The 22960-nt window shown below is 55.0% G+C and overlaps 1 protein-coding gene across 2 annotated transcripts in view; it reads left to right on the forward strand.

Moving 5' to 3' along the window:
* Positions 1-12449, forward strand: part of CSMD1 (CUB and Sushi multiple domains 1) — a 980559-nt gene extending 968110 nt beyond the window's left edge. Inside the window, exons 63-70 of one of the 2 annotated variants that reach the window (XM_055136180.1) lie at positions 492-603; positions 1695-1874; positions 2983-3027; positions 4832-4993; positions 5694-5806; positions 6110-6197; positions 9382-9514; positions 10263-12449. In XM_055136180.1, the coding sequence (XP_054992155.1) occupies positions 492-603; positions 1695-1874; positions 2983-3027; positions 4832-4993; positions 5694-5806; positions 6110-6197; positions 9382-9514; positions 10263-10422 (993 nt within the window). In that variant the 3' untranslated portion in view covers positions 10423-12449. The remainder of the gene's footprint in view (positions 1-491; positions 604-1694; positions 1875-2982; positions 3028-4831; positions 4994-5693; positions 5807-6109; positions 6198-9381; positions 9515-10262) is intronic. The other variant, XM_055136183.1, reaches the window with a different exon arrangement.
* Positions 12450-22960: the final 10511 nt, after the last annotated feature.

Here is a 22960-nt window from a genome sequence, read left to right on the forward strand (position 1 = left end):
AGTCTAACTCAGGGCCATGCAGGGGTGAATCTAACTCAGGACTGTGCAAGGGTAAGTTCAGCACAAGATGTGCTGGGGTGAGTCCAGCAAGGGACATGCAGGGGAGAGTTCAACACAGGGCCATGCAGGGGTGAATCTAACTCAGGACCATGCAGGGGTAAGTCCAGCAAGAGACGTGCAGGGGTGAATCCAGCACAGGGCCGTGCAGGGGTGAGTCTAACTCAGCGCTGTGCATGGGGTAAGCCCAACACAGGGCCATGCAGGGGTGAATCTAACTCAAGGACACGCAGGGGTGAGTCCAGCACAGGGCTGTGCAGGAGTGAGTCTAACTCAGGGACGTGCAGGGGTGAGACAGCACAGGCCGTGTGGGGGTGAGTCTGGCACAGGGATCAGGTCACTGTGTCTCAGGAGATGCTGATAGAGCAGGGAGAGGACAGGGAGAAGGCAGGGAGAGGGCAGGGCTGGTGCTGATGTCCCCTGTGCCCGCCCAGGTGGGCAGCACTGTGTTCTTCAGGTGCCGCAAGGGCTACCATGTCCAGGGCTCCACCACACGCACGTGCCTGGCCAACCTGACCTGGAGCGGGCTGCCTGCGGAGTGCATCCGTGAGTGCCCACGGGCTGGCTTGAGGGGCCCTGGGGGGAGGACCTCAGGGGACGGGGGGACTGGGGTGGGGGGGGGGAATGTACCGGGAGCCTTAGGCATCTGGTTTTCTGCCTCGCTTCCTCACCCGACCGCCCCAGTGGCTGCCTAAGTAGGCATAGGCCCCAGGAGTGGCCCGACCCACCCTCAGCTCCCTGGTCAGGTGGGGCCAGGGGCCAGGTTGTGCCGTTTACACAGGCATGTATATATATTTAGGTCCAGGCATAGCACAGATAAACATACACATTCGTGTGTGTGCGCGCGTGCACTTGCTAGAGACAGCTATGGTGGTGAAATTTAACTGAAGGGCAAAATATAGTGCTTGAAACCACTCACAGTTTTATTCTATATATTATATACCACTCAACCAATCCGTTTATTTGATATATGTACAGATTTAATAGAGAATGAGAGGTTATGAGTGTTGGGCCTCCCATTTAATTTTCTCCTAAGTTCTGCCTTTAGAGGCGCTTGGTCTCTGATGGTTCCGCTCAGTCTTGGACACACACCTTCTCTCGGACACACATCTGGCTGCAGCCCTTCTTTTTGCTGAATGCAAAACCATCTTGGGGCTGAAGCGATAGCACCACAGGGAGGGCGTTTGCCTTGCATGCGGCCGACCCGGGTTCTATTGCCAGCATCCCATATGGTCCCCTGAGCACCGCCAGGAGTAATTCCTGAGTGCAGAGCCAGGAGTATTTAATCCCCTGAACATTGCCAGGTGTGACCCAAAACACACAAAAAAATAGAAAATTAAAAAATAAAAGGTTTAAAAATAAAATCAGACCGTCTCAGGCTGCATCCTCACGCTTACGGCGGGCGACTTGAGCTGGAACGTGGCAGCAGGTCACGCTCACTTACCTTAGTGGTTGATGAGCGGCGGTGTGCTTATCTCAAAGCTGGGGTGGCCAGTCTGGACCTCTGGACATGACCCCTACATGCTGAGCACACAGGAGAGGGGGCGCCGCAGCTGAACCCAGGGGAGTCCCATCGTTAGGTGAAAGGTCACCAGGGCCTCAGCCCACAGGTCCCTGATGGAGACATTTCCCTACAGCCCACGCCTGCAGGCAGCCGGAGACTCCAGCTCACGTGGACGTGCGGGCTATTGACCTGCCCGCCTTCGGCTACACCCTGGTCTACTCCTGCCACCCCGGCTTCTTCCTGGCCGGAGGGTCTGAACATAGGACCTGCAAAGCAGACATGAGGTGGACAGGGAAATCCCCTGTCTGCAAAAGTAAGTCACCGCTCTGCCAAGCACACGGGCGCAAGGCAGAGCACTGCTGCCTGTGGGCATGAGTCTGGCACAACCGCCCCCTGTGCTGTGTATCCTGGCAGTGTGCGCTAGGGCTGCTTCTGGGAGCCTCTGCGTGTGCCTGTGCGTGTGCGTGTGTGTGTGTGTGTGCATGCACGTGTGTGTGCCTGAGACATAGATGCAAGGCGAGGCCAGCCCCATAGAGACAGCCTCTCTGCCCGCCCCACTTATGCCAAAGAAAACCCACAGCCTGCCCGGTGCTGCAAGGGAAATAGGGAAATACTTCCGAACCACTTTTGAGAGATTTCTTTTCATCGAGGTGGGTGGCCACGAGCAGGCACAGCTCTCCACGGGTCCTGAGACCCCAGCACACACCCAGCAGTGGGGGAGGGGGAACTGTTCCTTCTATATTTTATATTGCTTCTGATTTTCCACCGCGTCAAAGCAATTCTCCAGGAAGAGCCTCTTTCCCCCTCTCAAGACTGTCCGTGGATGAGCGTGGGAACCAGGGCAGAAGGGAGGCAGTCGGACCGCTGGGCCTTCCCCCCTTGGCCCCCCACATGCTCGGGCTCAGAGTGAGCAAAAAGGGACAAGGCCGAGGGCAGGAGGTCTATGCCCAGGGCCCAGGACACATCCCGGATCAGGACCCTGGAAAAGCCTCCCTCATGCCTCTCTGCCTGTGACAGGAGACTCACTTAAACACAAATGAAAACTCGGCGTCCGGTACGAGTGGTTGGGTTAGGTCCCACGGGATGGGCCAGAGGCTCAGTTGAGGCTCAGGGCGTCCTGGGCTGAGTCCAGGACCAGCAGTGGTTGGGATGGGAGAGCTCAGGCCCTGCTCCAGGCGGCGCCCAGCGTCTGCCCGAGTGACCAGCCCTCCCCTCCTTGCAAGGCTCTCTGTTGTAACACACCCCGCCAGACCCCCGAGGTGGGCTGCCCCAAAGCCGGGGTGCCCAACTCCGCGGAGAGGGTGTCCAGGGCCCACCCAGATGTCCCGGAAGGAAAATCGCTCCGATTTGACTTTTTTTTTTTTCAAACGGATTCACAAATTAATGCTTTTGAAAATGACAGTTTGTCTTTTTACTTGTAGGTAAAGGAGTGAGAGACGTTAATGAAACAGTTACTAAAACTCCAGGTTCGTATACAGAACAGCTCTAGATTCCAGTCCGTAGAGTGACCGGCTCTGTAACGTGCCAAGTTCTGATTCCATTCGGTCCATAAACGACTTAATGTTTCGATTTCTGAAAAGGCCGGGCCTTACAGGTGGCCAGCCATGCCACGGCCGCGGTCTGCGCGTGGAGTCACGTCCTGGTCCTCTCGCGAGGGGGACTGGGGGCTCTGCGGGCGGAAGTGCAGCTCCTGCTGTGCGGTGATATAACGGAGAGCCTTCTAAAGAGGGTGGCCGCCCTTTCCTCCGCCGGGGGAGGCAAACGGGGCATGCCGTGGGCATAAACTGCTGACACGTGCCGCCTCCCGGCCGGACCCACCTCCTGGCAGCTGCAGTGTGGCGCGGGCTGGCGCTGGTGGGGACAGGCGGCTTCCGGCCCTGCCCCTGTGGCGTCCCTGATGTAGGGTCTCCGCCTGAGCCCAGTCATGCCCTGTCTGGGTCACACCTTCCCGAAGCGAGGTCAGGCCCGTTCCCAGGCCGTGGCACAGCCGAGCTTCTTTCCACAGAGATAGAAAACCCTGGGAAAGCCGTCATGCCTGCAGTTTCCCAAGCCAGGGTGTGAGCTGGTCTCTGATGGAAAGCCCCGTCTAGGGGTGCCATTGTAAGGGGATGACCCCTCAGACAAGCTGCTCTCCCACGGGTGATGCGCTGGCTGTGTCTCTGCAGGGGTCCCAGCCAAGCAGCTGGGGCACAGAGCCTGAGACAACCATGCCCAGGGGCTGGCGCCAGCAGCACCGTGGGCAACAGCCCCCCGCCGAGGTGCTGCTGGCACCAGCCCCTCTGCTGAGGCTGCCCCTCCGGGCACACCGGCCAGTTAGCAACACACCCAGGCCTGCCCCCCGAATCGCAGAGGGGAGGGCCTATGTGGAGCTGAGCGTGCATGTCCTGTGCCCGACAACACGTGTGCACGGAGGCACCAGGTCACAGAGGGGCCCGTGTGAGCTGCAGAGTGAGTGTGAGTCTGACAGGTGCAGACCCGGTGTGTGGATGCCTCGGCCCTGCACGTGGGGGAGAGGCCCCTTGAGTCTTTCTGAGCCATGCCACACGGGCGAGCGAGGCATGTTTCGGAGGGTGCCGGGGTTGTGACTGGTTCTGTTTACTCTGTAGGCATAGCCTGAGGCAGAGAAGAGACAGAAGCAACAGAATCCTGGGTTGGTTTCACCAACCCATACACACACACACACACACACACACACACACATGTTAATATCGGGAAGGGTTGGACTGGGTGTGCTTTGCTAGGAGAAAATGAAGTCTTTGTCATGGTCCCATGGTCCCTGGCCCGGCTTCTAGGGCCACATGTGCGGGCTGTGCCAGCTCTGCCAGCCACCACCGACCTCACAGCCAGGGACACTTTCCATGGAGCAGACAGGCTGCCCCCTGGAGCGCAGCCTCGGGAGGCAGAGCGGGTCCTGTGAGTGGTCACGGAGTGGGGTGGGGACAGTGCAGGCATCAACACCTCTGTCCGTGAGAGCAGACGTGGTCGCGTGTGATGCTGGGGTGCACACACAGGGGACAGGCCGGCCCTGCACGTTGGCAGTGTGCTTCCCCTGCCTCGGCAGCAGCACAGGTGTGTGTGCACAGGTGTGTGCGCATGGGTATGAAGTAACAGGTGTGTGGGCACAGGTGCACCTGCCTGCCTCGGGCACTCATGCCAGGTGCAGCTCCCGAGCCCTGGGGGCCTGCCACTCTCCTTGGGGCGGGGGCCATGATGTGGGCTGTGGGCTCACCTGCCCTTCCTGTGTGTGCTGACACCCCTCTTTGCCTGCAGTCCCCTCGGACGTGTTCTTCCTCAGCTCCGTGTGGAAGGGCCACTACGAGTACCTGGGAAAGAGGCAGCCGGCCACGCTCACCGTGGATGGGTTCAACGCCACGAGCGGCAAGGTGACGGCCACCTTCAGGGACACAGCGCAGGTGGAGCTGACGCTGGCAGGTAGGGGGCAGACACGCCCCGCCCACTCCTGGCCCCTGGTGTGGGGCGAGTCTGGGGAGGCGCCCTGACACGTGTGTTTCGCTCACGCCCATTCCCAGGGCTAACAGAAGAGCGGCATCATCTAGCCCAGGGGCTGGACGGTCTCACCAGCACCATGGGGTCACACAGCACACTTTCCTGAGCTCAGGGCAGGCCGGCAGAATCTCAGCAGCTGGTGCCGGGCCCTGTTGGCAGAGGCGGGTGGACACGCCCCCCGGATGAGCAGGGACTTCGGTAGGGCTCTCTCGGTGCCCAGCACAGTGGACTAGGGTTCAGCCCCTCCAGGAGTCAGCCCAGAGCACCGGGAGGTCCCGGCCTGTGGCCCCAGAGCCACACACTCCAGGGCAGGCCCAGGGGTCCCTGGTGCTTGGGATGCAAGCGACACCCATCTCCATCCCCGGCACTGACTGCTGCCCAGTGGGCTGAGGATTTCCAAGAGTGGCCCCAGGGCCCCCTGAGCGCCTCTGAGAGCCCCTGAATAGTAATTGACACTACAAACCCCAACGGCACCCCTGCTCTCCCGGACACCTGGTCTCACAGCACGTGGCAAACCACAGGGCTAGTGTGTGCCCAGGGGCCATGGACAGCAGCGCTCCATGCGTGTCCACAAGGGAACCACCCTGCCCCACGCGTGTCTGCAAGGAAAACACTCTCGCTATAGGTGTGTATAAGAAGGAAGAGGCCCACTTGCTCCTGAGAGCTTTCCAGACCAAAGGCCCGGCGGATATCTTCGTGAGCAAGTTTGAGAATGACGAGTGGGCGCTGGACGGTTATGTAAGTGCCAGTCTCAGGGTCGCGGAAGCCTGCAGGGGACAGGGGGCCACGTCTGAGTGAGAGCTTCTGAATCACACGCCTTGGCTCTCTTTCCCGAGGTCAAAATGAGAGAGTGTATGGCCCCATGGAAGCTTGTGTCCGATTTCCCATTTCAACTCTGCATCATCAGAAGGAGTTGGCAAGGAAAGAACCACTTAGCTGTAGTCTGGGCTTGAGAAGAGAGAAGCGCTCCTGTTGGGTTGAGGGCCCAGTGAGCGTTGCTCATTTCCCAGCTTATGGCTTCTTCCCTTTTCTCCACATCAGGTGGCATCAGGCCTTGAACGAGGAGGGTTCACTTTCCAAGGGGACATCAACGGAAAAGACTTTGGGAAATTCAAGCTGGAAAGACAAGGTAAGTTTCACTGGGTGTGATTTCCTGAGCCGCTTTCAGCCTCCAGGCGTCTGTGCTGCTGAGAAGGAAGCAGTGAGGAGCCTGGGGCTCGGGAAGGTGAGACAGTTGCCCGAGAGACACACACAGTCAGTCTGTCAGACTGGCCACCAATGGCAGCAGTGCGGACCCAGGGCAACTACAGCCAGTGGATGAGGGAGCACCACCTCCTCCCTCTGCTGAGACAGTGTGAGAGCAAGTACGGAAGCAACGCAGAGCTCCCCTACGAAGCAGACAGCCATATTGCCAAAGAAAATCTAAGTAGAATGCAGAAGGCCACGCGGAGGTGATTGGTGAGCTCGGGGAGGCAGACTTCCGAGCAAGTGCTTGTCATGGCAACAGGAAGGGGCTGGTTCTCTGCAAGTGAGTGTGTGGGGTTAGGTCTCCACAGATGACTTGACTTAACAGGTACAACTGGCAAATTCTCTCATCCAAAACTGTTTCCTGAAGAGAAATTTTCTCTTTTCTCCCCAAAAATGTCAGGGAATTTGTACCTAAACCCAGGGTCTCACCTGTATGTGATAAATGTTCTATGCTGAGCCACAGCCCTCATGCCTCAGGAATATCTCATCACACACACTGACTGGGCAGTGCTCTCCGTGGGAGGGAGTCACAGATAATCTGAGTCTCACACAGGTATCTGGGCTGACCTATGTGTCTCATTCAGGTAGCTGAGAGGACCTATGAGTCTCTCACACAGGTAACAGAGAGAAATTCTGAGTCTCCCACAGGTATCAGTGGGTCTGTGAGTTTGACACAGGTATCAAAACTGATCTGTGAGTCTCGCACAGGTGTCTGGGAGATCTGTGAGTCTCAAACAGGTATCAGAGCTGAGACTGTGATATCAGACTCTCAGGTGTCAGAGGATCAGTGACTGTCTTACAGGTATCATAGAGCATCTCTGAGTCTCACACAGGTATCTGAGAGCATCCGTGAGTCTCACACTGACAGCAGAGAGGATTGCTTAGTCTTACACAGGTAACAGAGTGGAATCCCGTCCATTTGTCATTTGAGGCAGTGGGTCACATTCATCACAAAATGCTGTGTGCAATGTATTTTATTAAGGGAACAAGAACTTCCCTCATTTACAAAACTAAACTCCACCCTGTGCTGAGGAAGGCTGGCCCTCAGCCCTGGAGCCCGTCCCAGCTCAGTCCTCTACGGGACACCCTTTACTGTGTCGGCAGCGGCTGAGCATGACCTGGCCCGGGTTTGCTATTTTGAGGTAATAAACCAGATCCCTGCTGCTTCTCTCGCCCTACACCGGCCCCGTCCTTTCTCTTCCTGGCACCCCTTTGCTAATTCGGCGGAAGGCCCCGGGTGCACTGAGCTGTTCTAAGTGCGGATGTGACTGATTTTGCTCCCAGAGCGATGGAGCGTAGCTCTCACCCTCCCAGGGCAGGTTTCCTTGGCATTGCCCCCTTGCCTTTTTTTGTCTAACAAAACAGCAGCCTTGAAAAGCGATCTTTATTCTCAAGTGGTGACGAGCAGATTGTTGGGACCATTTGCCTCACAGAACCATTTGGAGCCCAAGCAAGTCCCCGTTGCACTAATTAGAAAATTCCACATTTAAGTGATGCTTCAGCAGCCACTGTTCACTCGGAAGTTGAAGTTGTGGGCAAAACCTATTTTGTGGCTAAAAATAAACCAGCTCTTCACGGTCTCCAGCCAGCAGAGACACTGAGAAGAGGGCGATTAGCACCCTGGATGGGAACCAAGTTTGTTTGAATGACAATTCGAAGGCAAAAAAGTGTTCAAGAAGGAGCAGGATGCTGCTTTTCCGTTAAAACCGAGAGGCCCCCTCACACCCAAACAAAGCGGGGTGCCGCTCAAGGCCAGCGGAGCTTGGGAAAGAAGTCACATCCGGAACTTGGAAAGAGTCTCATGGCTCCATAACGCTGAGCCAGTAGATGTCAGTCGGGGATTTGAATAGCCACTTCTCCAAAGAAAGGGGCAGTGAGCCAAGAAATGGCCGTGAGCAGGAAAACAAGCCCTCTACTTCATCAGATGTCAGGGTGACAGCCACCAAATTCACCAGCTGCCACGGCACAGCATGCTGTTAGGGGCACAATGCTCATAGAAGCTATTGCAAACCATAATGCCCAAAATGAGAGAGAGAGAAGAGGGAGTGCGGGAGTGCGGTGTCTGCCATAGGGGCAGGCTGGCCAGAGTTGGGGCTGATGGGAGGGAACCAGGGGACCCTGGTGCTGGGAAATGTGCACTGGTGGAGGGATGGGTGTTGGAACACTGTATGACTGAAACCCAATCATGAACGGCTTTGTAAGGAACTATCTCACAGTGATTCAATTTAAAAAAAAATGGTTTAATGAGAGAGGAGAGAGAGAGAGAGAGAGAGAGAGAGAGAGAGAGAGAGAGAGGAGGGGAGGGAGAGGGAATAAGGGAGAGAGTGAGAGTGAGAGAAAGAGGGAGTAATGGAGAGAGAGAGGGAATGAGAGAATAAGGGAGAGACGTCTCTGCTGTAGAGGCAGGCTGGCCGGAGTTGGGGCTGATGGGAGGGAACCTAGGTGCTGGGAAATGCACACTGGTGGAGGGATGGGTGTTGGAACACTGCGTGACTGAAGCCCAATCATGAACGGCTTTGTAAGGGTCTATCTCACAGGGATTCAATTAAAATAATTTTTTAATACAAGAGAAGAGAGCGAGAAAAGGAGTGAGGGAGTAAGGGGGTGAGAGAGAGTAAGGCAGGGAGAGAGGAGAGGGAAAGAGTGAGAGAGTGGGAGAGTGAGGGAGAGGAGAGAGGGAGTATGGGAGAGGAGAGGGAGGGAGGCGTCTGCCTTAGAGGCAGGCTGGCTGGAGTGGGGGAGGAGCTGGGGTGGCAGAGGGACCCTGGGGACACGGGTGCTGGGAAATGTGCGCTGGGGGAGGGGCGGGTGCTGGAACACTGTTCGACTGAAACCCGCTCACGAACAGTTTTATAAGGGTCTAAAATAAATTTGCTTCTTAAAAAGAATCCAACAGGGAAGGGACGAGGCGCTCGTGCTGGGGACAGCCTGGCCGCCGGCCCTGGGTGCTGAGAGTCACCCCTGCTGCCTTTTGGCCACAGCCCCTTTGCCTCACAGAACCGCGTCTCCCTCCCAGCGTGGCCACAGCCCCCATCCCCAACTCCCGTGCCCCTTGTGTCTTCCAGATCCCTCGAGCAGCGGCCCAGACCCATCCGGCCACCCCCAGGGCACCAGCAGCGGCTCCGTGGCGGCCGCCATCCTGGTGCCCTTCTTCGCGCTCATCCTATCAGGGTTTGCCTTTTACCTCTACAAACACAGGTATTGCCCAGCCCGGTCTGCCGGGGGTGGAGGGAAGGAGGGAGGCACACATACAGACACACGCGTGTGCAGAGCCGTGTTCACGCCTGCGCGGGCAGCGTCCTCTCCCGGTGCAGGCGTACTCTGATTGCTTTTGTGTGCTGGTGCTGCGGCCCCAGAGGAGGGAATGAGGGAACAGCCCGCATTCCCTGGGCGACGGGACAGGAGAGGAGGCTCGGTGGGGTGAGCCTGAGCTGGTCTCTCCCTCGGCCCGACTCCGGCCCACCCTGGGCCCTTGTGATGTGTAAGGAGCCCGTTTGTAAATGGGGCCACACTCTGGAGACTTGAGAAAGCGTCTCAGTTGCCACAGCTCCTGCTCGCAGCGGTTCCCCTCGGGTGGACGCCCAAACTGGGGGCTCCTGTGAGGCCCCAGGTGCACTGCAGGCTGGCCCTGGCCCTTCTGCCTTGACACCGTTCGGAAGTGGAACCATGAGTCACTGTCTCCGAGGGGAGGCGCACACATTGCACACGGCCAGTCGTTTTAGTGTACACTGGTGTGAGGTTGTGTGTGTGACAACAGGCTGGCAGGCTCTGCAGTGGCCCTGGGCGGGGGGTGGGGGAGAATTGACCATCACCCTGACCCTGAGGCTGAGTAGGGCAACAGCCGGCTTTGTGCCGGGAACCAGGACCAGTCGGGGCCCTGCCATGGACGGGGGTGGGTAGCGGCCACCCCCCACCCTGCTGTTCTAATGGGCCCCGTTTCTCGCAGGACAAGACCCAAAGTGCAGTACAACGGCTACGCCGGGCACGAGAGCAGCAATGGGCAGGCGTCCTTCGAGAACCCCATGTATGACACAAACTTAAAGCCCACTGAGGCGAAGGCCGTGCGCTTCGACACGACCCTGAACACAGTGTGTACTGTGGTGTAGCCACGCGTGCCCGACTCATAGCCATACCTCCGACGGACAAGCAGGAATTCCTTGGTGCCATTAACCACTGTCCCCTCCCGGCTTTGCGGACTCCCCGTCTCCCGCCGGCTGCTCTGTGCGGCTGCCAGCTCCACGCCAGAGCCTCCGGGACGGACACAGACCTCCGATGGAGGCCTCCCGTCGGACGGAGTCCGGGAGAGGCGACGGCGATGCCCGTGTGCCAGCCGGGGTGTGGCGGTGTCGCCTTCCTGCCAGCCCCGGGGCCGCGTCCTTGGCCAGGGGGAGCGCAAGCTGGTCTGGGTCTCGGACCCCCCGCCGTCTGCCGTGGCGGGACCTGAGAAGAGTGAAGAGGACGCCCCCTCCGGAAGCTGCAGCCCGCCCCGCGCGCCCCCCCCACCCGAGTCCTCGGAGGCCTGACAGCTTTGAGGACCCCCCACCCCGTCTGTTTCCTGGGCGTCGGCTGTTGGAGTGCGGAGTTTCCCATGCACAATTTTTTTGCACTAGCGTGTTGGGAATGACGGAGTGAGATTCTGCTAACAAACGATTCACACAGGGTTTAGACACACGCGCCACTGTATATACGCACCTCCTCATCTCAGCCTCACATCCCACAGGCCTGGCGAGTCAGGAAGAGAGAAGCCCCTTGGCGGCAGGGCGGCTTCCGGGCGTGCCCGTGGGCCACGTGCTCGGCGACCGCTCCCCGGTCCCACATCTCCCCCCCACCCCCCCCAACACCCACTGCCACCCGATGTCATGGGGCGGGGCAGGGCAAGAGGAAGCCTCCTGGCTGTGGCCTTGATTTCCATGGCCCCTGCCCAGTTCTGGGCCCTGAGGCGCCTGGACTCAGCAGAGATCCCGAGGGTGAGAACGCCAGGGTCTCTCCCGAGGGGAGTGCAGGACCCCCACACACATGGTGTGTCTCAGTGAGAGTCAGCCAGGTGGGTGCGGCCTGGGGCACCTTCCTGCTCCCTTCCCTGGTGGGGGTGGGGGGGCCTCTGTGTTTTGCAGGGGGCAGGCCCCCAGGACGGGGTCCGGCAGGAGCGAGAACCCATCTCCAGGAGCCCCGAGCGTCTCTGCACGTCAACACCTGCCGGGGAGCCCGTGAAGGGCGTCCCCATGGGGACAGTCCCTGTTCCTGGGGGCGGGCAGGCAGGCAGGCAGGCAGGCAGGCAGGGCAGCTGTGGACGAGCATAGACAGACAGACAGACACAAATCTACAGTCTGCAGCCCTGGCTGAGGGCTCAGAGTCCGAGCGATTCTCCCACATCCCAGGCCAGCTGCTGGTCCAGGGATGCCCCCGAGTCCATGAGCCCCCCTCCCCCCCACAGTTCCCGCCTCCTCTGTGTGCAAAGCCAGGCCGCCCCTGGCCAGCCCCATCATGTTGGTCCCTTGGAGACGCCTCCGTGGCCGCATGTGCCAGGAGCCGCCCCGGCCTTAGCAGACACGCCCAGGACGCAGGCCGGGGTGGCAGGGCAGGGCGAGGCCCCCCCGGGAGCAGCCAGGGGCCCCCAGACGCTGCTTCTCTCGACACCTTGCCTTTCTTCAGGCTAGCTGCAATAATTTTTTTCTCCTGTAAGATATTTTGTAAGCGACCACATGACGCTCTTCGAAGGGGACAAGAGGCCGCACCCGCGGAGACTGCCCGCTGCCCACCCGCCATCCACATGCTGCTGTCAGATGTAGGTGCAAAGACCTTTTTGTACAGAGATATATTTTTTATGAAGAATTTGTAAAATTATTAAATATGCTGTAATTTTTTGATTAATGTAGGTAAATTGTTAAAAAAAAATTCAATGTTTTTACAATACAAAACTGTAATTTTCCCAATAATGTACAATGCTCCATCTCTAGCTGATTTTCAGTTCCAATCCTATTACACATGTATTAATATTCCAGTGGCCCTGTAAAAGGAACAGTATCTTTTTTGTCAAAAAAAATTATAAAGAGAGTGTAATATAGCCTGTGTGATGCCACCTGTCTTTAAAGCAAATCAGAGTTCTAATTAAATATTTCATTTTAGATTTCTACTCCTGAGCATGCATTTATTTTACCTTTAACATGCTTTTAAGCTTGGGGGAAAGTTTATGCCAAGTCTTGGTCATGTTTAAAAAGAGACCCAAGAGTTTTTTTTAAATCTCTCTTTTTATTTTTTTTTAATAACTGTGGGAACATTGGCTCACGGAGTGCAGAGTCCTGTGTGTTAGACATACACGTCAGCACCAAGGGTCTCTTCCTTTCCCCACTCTCTGGTGACCCCTCAGCCAGGCACACTGACCAGGGACCCCTTAGTCACATGCACTGTCTCTGGGACCCCTCAATCACATTCACTGGCCATGGGGACCCCCTTAACCATGTGCACTGTCCAGGGACCATTCAGCAGCAGGAACTACCTGTGGCAGGACATTCATACCTGCTGTCATGTCAAGCAGGAAGGGCTTTGACGTGAAGAACAGAATTGCCGAAGTGAACCAATCTCTTGGTGGTTTGTCAGAAAAATGAGAGCTGGGCTCTTAGGCGAGAGATGGTGCCAGGGCTGAGCCCGGGCCCTGCACTCACTGATCAGAGTTCCGTCCCCAGCACCATACACCGTTCCCCTGAGCACCACCAGGAGTAGCCCCTGCGCATCCCTGGGGGTGGGCAAAGAAAACAACAATAAAGCCAGGAAAGTGAAAAGGAGAAATCTTAGTTCCCTCCAAGCCAAAACCAAGTCTAGAATTCCATGACAAAAGCCAGATCGGGGTAAAGGCTCCATGAGCGAAGTCTGCACCCAGCACTGCCCAGTCCCCACAGCCCCACTGGACGTGACCTGGGCGCCCAGTAGCAGCACCTTTGCGGGTTCTGCACAAGCCCCCTGGCTGGCCTGGTGCCACCAGGAGGGACCCTGAGCATTGCTCGGGAGATTCTGCCAACAGAGACAGCAGGGGGCAAAGGCACACACTGGCACGCATGGGCCAGACCCAGACCTCTGCCCTGGGGTGTCCCCAGCAAGACCACCTCCCCGGGCCCTTGTGTGGACCCTGGCCAAACAGCCCAGAGTTACTGGGTCCCGTGACATCCTGAGCAACTAGAAAAGGGAGATCCCAAGGGCCGTCTACAAATGGAAGCAGTCAACACACTCGTGATTAGAAATGGAAACAGCCAACAAGCAGAACCAGCTCCCACTGGCACCTGCCAGCACCTGATTTTCAGGTTAGTGCCAGGGCTGCGGGCCCTGGACGGGGGCTAGGGCACCTGCGCCCGGCTCTCAGCTGACGCCGCCCAGTCGGGCCCACCCGAGGGGGAAGCAGAGAACCAGAACACTCACCCCCATGTGCTCAGGCTGCTTCAGGTCAGTTTCTTTTACTCCAAGTTTCTTTCTCTCCACTTAAAAAGGTCACAACGAGCTTGACATCCTCCCTGCCCCAATTTTCTGCCATTATCTCCTCCCCACCACTCCCCGTCTCGGTCACGTCCTGCTTCACTCAGCTGGCAGGGGAGCACCCGGATTTAGAGTTCCAGGGGCCAGAGAAGCTCTCTGGTGCTCTCTGGTGCACCTGTGTTTGTGGGGGCTGCATGTGCATACGTCTGTGTATTTATATGTGAATGTGTACCTATGTGTGTCTGGGTGCATGCATGTGGATGTGCATGTGTGTGGATGCTGGTGCACGTGTGTTCATGTATTTGCATGTGTGCATGCACATGTGTGTGGACCACGCAGAAGTTATGATGGAGAGGGAAGCGGGGTCAGTCTCGCCCTGGGGAGCAGCGCTGACAGGCCCTCCTGCCACATGGGGACACACAGGGCCAACTGTCACCTCAGGTCTCCCTCTGCATTTACAGTCTGGGGCACGGAGTCTCCCTCTGCTCTGCTCTGATATAGCAACAACAGACTTGGGTGTTACCCTTCCACCTGACTGAAAAAGTGCCCCCTAATCCATCAAATATACAGTCATGCTTCCGGCACTGTGCCCCACGCTCAGCTGGTGTGATCTCTGGAAGTGCGCGTGATTACACGAGTGCCACTCTCCATTCACAAGGTGCACTGGCATCAGATTCTAATTCTTGCAGTGCAAAGAGAATGTCACAGAAACAGCCTCGGAGAAAGCCAAGTACCGGCCAGGGCCGAGGTGTTCCTGCCGCCTGAGCCCGCCTGGAACTGACGGCGACCCCACCGCCTCCTGCGCAGCCTTCACGGGCCTGCCGGGTGTGGAACCTGCAAGAGTCACAGGCCTGCCGGTGAACTCTGACCTGCCGATACTGGGGGGAGGGGCAGATTGCACGCTCCGAGTTGAAAAGGAAACCCCACTTGGGTGTGTGGCGGCTACATCTGCCGGACAGGCAGCCACAGGCCAAGCCCAGGGGAAGGGTTGAGTGTGGATACGTGTCTTACAGAGGCGGCGCTGAGACTCAGGGACGCGCCTGCCAGCTCAAGGGTACCTCTCAGCCCCATCACACCTGGAAATCTTGGCTCCGGCAGACCGAGTCGGCAAGTCTCGTCCCGGTCTAGATCCTCATTCACGTCCCACTGGGATTGCTGTAATGCTTCAGTGACAAGACCGAGCAAGTCAAGCCTAGGAAAATCAATCAGAACAAACAGAGAGGCCGCCCTCGCTCTACCACCAAGCCCATTGCTGGTGTTTGCCGCAGTTTCCAGCTCACTCTCCAGCCCCAGTCCTTAGGCAAAAGGATCCCAGCACGCATGGCCATCTCTGCTCTCCCTGCACCTTTCCGAGTGCTGTCTGCGTTCCAGAGCTCTGGGCTATTGGTTTTCATCACTTTGGGGACCTCTCGCCTCGCTCGCGGGAAGGAGAAATGCAGCTGTCACTCCAGCCATGAGGACTCTGCTTCTTCCACTGCCGCTTGGAAGGCGAGCTTCCAGTCAACTCTACAGAACCCCACGGGAAAAGTCTAAGCAGAGCTGAAGAGGCAGATGCTGATGTCTGTCCTCCGTGGCCGACGCTCGCATGCATGGCTGCTCTGCCACTGGCTTCCCAGAACACTCACTGTGGGCTTGCACCATGCCGGGAGCCAGGAGAGACGCTGACAAGCTGAGTCAGAAGTTACAACCTTCCTCAGAGGAGGCTCAAAACAGGGAGGCATCTCGGGAATTCCTGAGTGTGCCTCTCCGGGCTGCGGATGGCTTGCACAGAGCCTTAGAATAAAACACTACAAAAGTTGATGTGGGGGGAATGACTTCCTCAGAAGCAATTTCCCGGATCGATTTGCAGCCCAACCCATCCCTGGGGTACCTCAGAGCCATTGTCTCTCAAAGGACTGTGAGTGTGGTTGGCAGAAGCTGGCGACTTGAGGGTCAAAGGGGTCTTGGGGTCGGGGGGACTGGGAGTTGGAGTGGGGGAAGGTGCACCCATGGGAACTGGGGTGCTTTGTGAGCACCTGAAAAGTTCAGTGGGGGCAGCTGGACATCCGCAACTCATGCATGGACAGCCACATGCTTCTGGAGAGCCGGTGCCGCTCTGAGGGACGGGCCACCCACAGCACACACACATACACGCACAGCAGTGGCTGTGGCACCCCTGGGTGCGGGGCAGGGGGCGGGTCCACGTGGTAATGAGAGGGTCAGTGCAGGCACTGTGTGTCCAGATGGGACCAGAGCAGGCCCAGGAACTCCAAAGGAATAAGTTACGCCCTTTCCGGGAGCAGGGGAAGGGGAGGCTGGCACTGAGCCCGTGGCCCCCGCCCGTCCCCTATGGGCAGGAAACAGGTGAGAGGGCGGTCAGGCAGAGGAGGAGACCCCTTTTATGATGGCAACCAGAACTATGAGCCCCCAGGAATGCGGTCATAAATGAACCGGGAAAACCTGAGGCCTCCTGTCGGACCTCTCTGCCCTGCGACCCCCTCGGGGTGGGACCTGCAGTGCCCTCCAGGGACCATGAGAAAATGATTCAACAGCTAGGAAAGAAAACAAATGATGAGAATTTCAAAAGCATCCATGAGTTTATCAGGAATCCAGTGAACAAATAAAACACCCTAATCCTAGCACGTATTTCCCCTGAGAGCAGGACTGGGGCCAAATAATCAGGCAGCAACGACACAGAAATCCCTCCAGTGACGACTGGGCACCACTCTGAGTCTGAGCCTCACATGGGGAGTACGGAGCGTGGGTGCTGAGTGCAGGCAGGGTATGGAGTATGGGTGCTGAGTCTACAGGCCGAGGTCCTGAGCACAGGTGCTGAGTGTAAGCAGGAGTACTGAGCACAAGTGCTGAGTGCAGGCAGGGATACTGAGCACAGGTGCTGAGCGCAGGCAGGGTACTGAGAGCAGGTGCTGAGTGCAGACAGGGTACTGAGCACAGGTGCTGAGTGTAGGCAGGGGTACTGAGCAGAGTGCTGAGTGCAGGCAGGGGTACTTAGCGCAGATGCTGAGCTGAGTACAGGCAGGGGTACTGAGCCGAGTGCAGGCCCCCCACGTTCGTAGTCTACCACTGCTTCTCTACTTTCCCCTCTCCCCCCACAGAGAGCAGGCCAGTCTCCCTGAGCTGAGTTCCTCTCCTCCCGAGGGTCTGAGCCCCGTGTGGGAGAACCAAGGCGAGCTTCCGCTTGTGAAGTCTGTCCAGGTGTTGATGCCTCTGAGGAGGGTACCACGCGGGGAGCAGCACCTAGAGCACAGAGGGATCCTGGAGGGGACAGCAGTCGCCGGCCCCGTCACAGGACAGAGCGGGGACAATGCACATCGGCTCCCAGAGTGCTGCAGGAGGGAGGGAGGGAGGGGCGTGTCTGAGGGCAGCCCTGGACAGGCAGGGCCTTGGTGCGTCACCCCAGGGTCGTCACTGGAATGGGCAGAAACACCCCTAGAAGCATCTGAGAGGCAAGCAGAACAATAACACGCCTGTCGTCCGTGCAAAATATGCACAAACATGCAGCTTCCACAGGTCCTGCTCTTTCTGTGTGTAACCGGGCTGCAAAATAAATACCCACAAGCTTCCCGTCTGGGATAACGATTACAATAGATAATATTTAGGGAGCATTTATGACGTGTCACGGGTGGTTTAAGCTGCGTATACATATTAGCCATGATTAAGGGTCCCCAGTATGTGAGTAAATCACTTCTTTATTCATTTCTTGCGAAGCTACAATGTCCTTAGCTAATTAAAAATAAATGAAATTTTCTAGACCTGCAATGAGAATCTGACGCAGAATTCCACCTTCGTGGTTTCAATGACACAGCACAGAAGACATTACCTTCAGATGGTGCTCCGCTCTGGAGGAAAGAATTTCCATTATTCACCAGTTGACCTTTTTATTTCATTGTGTACTAATTAGCTGTACAATTTAATTATGCATAAAACTCTAATTGATGATATTAAGGGTGTCTGAATAGCCCGATCCATCGTCAGAACAAATTGTGATTATTATGTGACTTGGCTTTATTGCTCACCAGAACAGACACCTGCCCCAGTGGGAGATGTGTCTGCTTATAAAACTCACCCGGCTCTCTGCCCCGAGCCAGGCCCACGCTTGCCCTTCCCTTCAGGGCTGTGTGCCCACCAGCGCCCATCCCCACCTCGAGGACACGTCTTCTAAAGTTGACCTGCCTTTCCGTTTCTTTCCCCAATAGCCACAGCTCACTCGTGCCCAGATAGAGTTGGGCTCCCCCTTTCCACACTTCAGTGACAGGCTGGTACTGTCACGGCAGCCTTAAGGGAGCACACTGGGAGGGTCCTGAAGACAGGACAGTGGAGGCCTCCCGAGGCCTGCAAGGAGCAGGGGGCAGGTCTCAGACCTCAGGGCTCCGCTGCAGGCCAGCCCGTCCTGCCACCTTCCCAGGGTGCTGAGCTGGAGTCACCGCAGCCTTGTTCAACTTCACACGTAATATGATTTCCAGCAACACCACCAATGCCCCAGGGTTCCTGCGCACTGCACAAATATCTGAGGTTTTATTGCTTGTTTGGGTGTCTTGTTTTGGCAGGGAGGCAGTTTGGGCCACCCCTGGCTTTCCTCTGGCTCTGTGCTCAGGGATCACTCCCGGCAGGGCTCCGGGGGCCTTACGGAGTGCTGGGGATGAACCAGAACAATGATGTGCAAGGTAAGCCATCCTCACCCCCTGCCGTGCTCTCTGGCCCCCAACTGCTATTGTCAGTCAAATCCGTTCCTCTGTCATTGGGTTAGACAGAAAAAGCTGGTATGATGCTGAGCTTGTGTGGGTGAGAGACCAAGTTAGAAGTCGGCCCAGCAGGAGGACAGCATGAGGGCAGCAACGTGGTGGCCACTGTCTGCTCCTCCACAGCGCCAGGGGCTCTCTGGGATCTACCCACCAGGGGACTCTCCAGGATCCGATCCACCAGGCGGTTCTACAGAACCTGGCCCACCAGGGTGCTCCACCATGAGATTCCAGGGCCTCTCCAGGATCCAGCCCACTAGACTGATCCATCCACAAGATTCCAGAGCCTCTCCAGGATCCAGTGTAGCAGGATGATTCACTGTAGAATTACAGGAACTCTCTGGGATCCAGTCTGCCGGAGTGATCCACTGGGTTGCAGGGATGCTCCGGGATCCAGTCTACCAGAGTAATCCACTGTAGGATTCCAGGGGCTCTCCAGGATCCAGTGCACCAGAGTGATCCACTGTAGGATTCCAGGGGGTATCCATGGTCCAGTCCACCAGGGCACTCCACCCACAAGGTTCAAGCACCACCCGAACCTCCCAACGCCACTGTATCAGGTGTGAGGCTTCAACTAAGAATTTGGGAAACACCAATTCACTCACTAGCTCTTGAGATTGCTTATAGAAAATTTTACTTTTTGATCAACTTGGAAAGATCCCTACCCCAAGGGTCCTCCTGCCTACCCCAGCCTGGGGTTGGTGGTGTCGCTGGGGGCTCTGCCTTTCCTGCTCCTTCTGTTTCCTGAGCATTTCCAACAGTCTGTCTTTTCATGTCGTAGTTAGGGCTTCTTCAGCCTTGCCCCTCGTTCACCACTTCTTACTGATTTCTCATCTTCTGTCTAGTCATTGAATAACATCTGTTTGCTTCTTTCTCAAATAAACTAGGTCAATCTGACAGATTCCTTTCCTGGCTTCACTATTTGTTCTGATTCTGGGTTCGTACATGTGTGTGTGTGTGTGTGTGTGTGTGTTGGTAACTACTTTCTTCAGACTCTAATCTGTGACAGTCCTTTGTCTCTTCATGCGGCTGCAGTGATAGTACAGCAGGTAGGATGTTTGCCTTGCATGCAGTTGACCTGGGTTTGATCCTTGGTGTCCCACATGGTCCTTTGTGTACTGCCAGGAATGATCCCTGAATGTAGAGCCGGGCAACCCCTGAGCATCCTGAGCATTGCTGGGTGTAGTCCAAAATCAATTCAAGGGATTTAAAAAAAACAACTGTGTCCCTTGAATTGAAGATAGTCTTTTAGATATTTTTATAATTATGTGGGTACAACTTCTCACAGAAATAGCTTTCAATGGGCAAGTACCAAATATAAAACTTTAAATTCACAATGAAGTGCTGTAGAAAATCTAACTTACATAAATAAATAGTTTAGGAAATATCTAATTAGGCAAATCCCTAAAATATAAACTAGTTAATAGTCCACAACATTTTAATTGTCTATTTCAGTTTAAGATCAATTAGCTATGGATAATTTAACCATACTTGTTGCCATATGTAAAATTTCAAATTAGATGTGGAAGATGCACTATCATTCCATTTTATCTTTGATGTTTTCCCTGATTTAATGCTGTGCAAAAGAAAAAATATAGCTCAATTTTCTAAATACAGCTTTGACATTTTCTAATTTCAATCAATTGTTTAAGTCTACTTGTTATGCATCCTACATGCAATGAAAATGCAAATCTCCCCACAGCACACACAGGCTATCAGCTGGATCTTTGGGTGTTTTATACCTTCCCTATGAATCTTTAATATTTCAGACCCCAGGCTCTAGGGCCTTTCTACGGGAAAGTGTCATTTATACATGCAAATTACTCCGCTTTTCTCTCACAATCCACAAGGGAAGCAAGAAGACGAATTAGAGTAAGTACTTTTAACGTTAACTTAACTATAATTGATTAGAGCAATGCACATTCTCATGTGATGAATCTCAAAAGTTTTATAATAGAATAAAATAGTATCAATATTAATGAATAGCACTTTATTTTGAAGAATTATTGAACCCCCCAAAAAAAATCACATCACTAAAGAAAATGTGGGGCCGGAGATACATTTCAAAGCTCCTACCTCTGGCACGCAGGAGTCTGGGGCCAGTCCCAGCCCTGCCAGGAGCAAGCCCGGAGCACTGAACCAAGAGTGCCCCCTGAGCATCTCCAGGTGTGGCCAACAAACAATTGTTTTAATTTTAAAATGTTGCCATCTAAGCCGGGAGTAGACAACTGTGAAAACAGCAGAAACTGAAAACTAGAGTTTAATCCTGCAGGCATGACCTGAAAAAGAAATCACGGCCATAGCCGCATGCCTATACAATCAGGGTGATGGAACACGGTCAGCGTCTGCCACTGCCTGCGACGTCCCCTGGCTGAGGAAGAGTGACCATGGTGTCCTGGAGACCATCTGGGAGTCCTTGCTAGCCTGAAGAGCTAGCAAGGAGGCTTGTGTCAGGCAGGGGCAGTTTGGAGGGACTGGAGTTTGCAGGCATCAGGTGCTGTGTGTGGCTGCTGGCAGATGTTCTTCCTCCCTGAAAGCACATGGCTTGCCGCCCTTCCTCATCCGGAAGGGAGCAGGGTTCCCACGGCCCCACAGATCCCCCCTCGAGGGGCAGAATACATAAACTGACTCTCCTGCCTCTCACCTTTCTTCTTTTTTTAATTTTAATTTTTTTATTTTAATGCATCATCGTGAGATACATTTACAGACTTACAGACTTTCATGATTGCATTTCAGTCAAACAATGTTCAAGTACCCATCCCTCCACCAGTGCCCATTCTCCACCCCCAATGTTCCCAGTATCCCTCCCTCAACTCCCACCCCTTCCCACCTTCTGCCTCTGTGGCAGGCACAATCCCTCTTACACTCTCTGTCCTTTGGGGTGTTATGGTTTGCAATACAGGTAACAAGCAGCCATCATGTTTGGTCCATAGTCTACTTTCAGCATGCATCTACTATCCCGAGCGATCCCTCCAACCATCATTTATTTAGTGCTCTTCTCTCCATCCCAGCTACCTTTCCCCCCAGTGCATGAGATCAGCTACCAAGCTGCATAGCAGTCCTCCTGACCCTTATTTTAACTGTCCTTAGGTGTTTGTCTCCTATCATGTTACTTTATATTCCACAAATGAGTGCAGTCCTTTTATGCCTGTCCCTCTCTTTCTGACTCATTTCACTTAGCATGATACTCTCCATGTTGATACACTTATATGAAAATTTCATGGCTTCATTTTTCTTCTAACAGCTGCATAGTATTCCATTGTATAGATATCACCTTTCTTCTTAAGACAACAGCGGCATGGAAGTTTCAGGAGGCTTGACTTAGGAGGTGAGAAAATAATCATTGAGAATCACTGTTTGTTTTAGAACATGATGGGCTCCTTCTTGTATCCTTGGTCTTTCTGTTCATGAAAGAATAGTAGTCATGTACAATGCTCCCTTATCTCTCCGATTTTGACACCTTTGTGCATGGACCACTGTACACTGTCCAATAAGCAGGCGCTACCGAGGGCTTGCACCAACTCTCTGCATTGAGGTGAGCATGGAGAGCGAGGTATATTCATCGCAACAGGAAGACTCTCAGGAAGTCACCCAGCAGTCACCAGCATGGACCGAGTGATCAAGAGACCCCTGGCAGCAGCCAAGCACCAGGAGTCCTTTGCAGACACGTGTTTTCTCCGGGAAGAAAGCCCTTGTTCCTGCAGGGCATGGAGCCTCACTAATGAGAAAATTCAGATGATCATCTTGTAAATGAAAATAATGCTAGTCACTGCAGCACATTTTCAAACTTGTGCATTTCCCAGGTATGACCTGGGACTTCCCAGAACCCAATCTCAGACCCGGTCTCAGGGTGGAGGTGTATTTCCACCAGGAAAATGTGCCTGACCCTCAATAAGGAGCCCAGTGTCTTCGCCTGAAATAACAGGATGAACACTGGTCACAGGCTGGGTGAAGTGAGGTTAAGACACAAACTCTTGGAATCACCCAGACCTGGGGAAGCTGAAGAGCCAGGGAAGGGTGTAACCGGCACCTGCACAAGCAGACAGTGGGGGGGCCGCGATGGCAGGTGACGTCTCTCCCCAGAGGATCCTCCTATCTGGGAGGACACGAGTTCACATTCCTGAGACTGAGTCCAGTTCATCAGTTTATCCATCTGCAAATTCGTCCTCACATCTGTTCATCTATCAATACAGTGATGCCTGTTACCTATAATCTATAATCTATTCATCATCTCTCATGCACGAGTGCATCAATCTCAGCTTCCGTGTGGAAGCTGTTGTCTATCCTGTTGTCTACCTGTTGTCTATCCTTCTCACATTGTCCCCTCTTTACAGTACATCTGTCCTGTAAGAGCAAACCAGTTTTATGGAAACGGCCATAAAATAAGAGCCAGCGATAGCACTGCTTGGTATCTACCCCCAAGACACACACACAAAAAAAC

This window comes from Sorex araneus, chromosome 1, assembly GCF_027595985.1.
Source record: "Sorex araneus isolate mSorAra2 chromosome 1, mSorAra2.pri, whole genome shotgun sequence".
In the NCBI taxonomy this organism is placed as follows: Eukaryota; Metazoa; Chordata; class Mammalia; order Eulipotyphla; family Soricidae; genus Sorex; species Sorex araneus.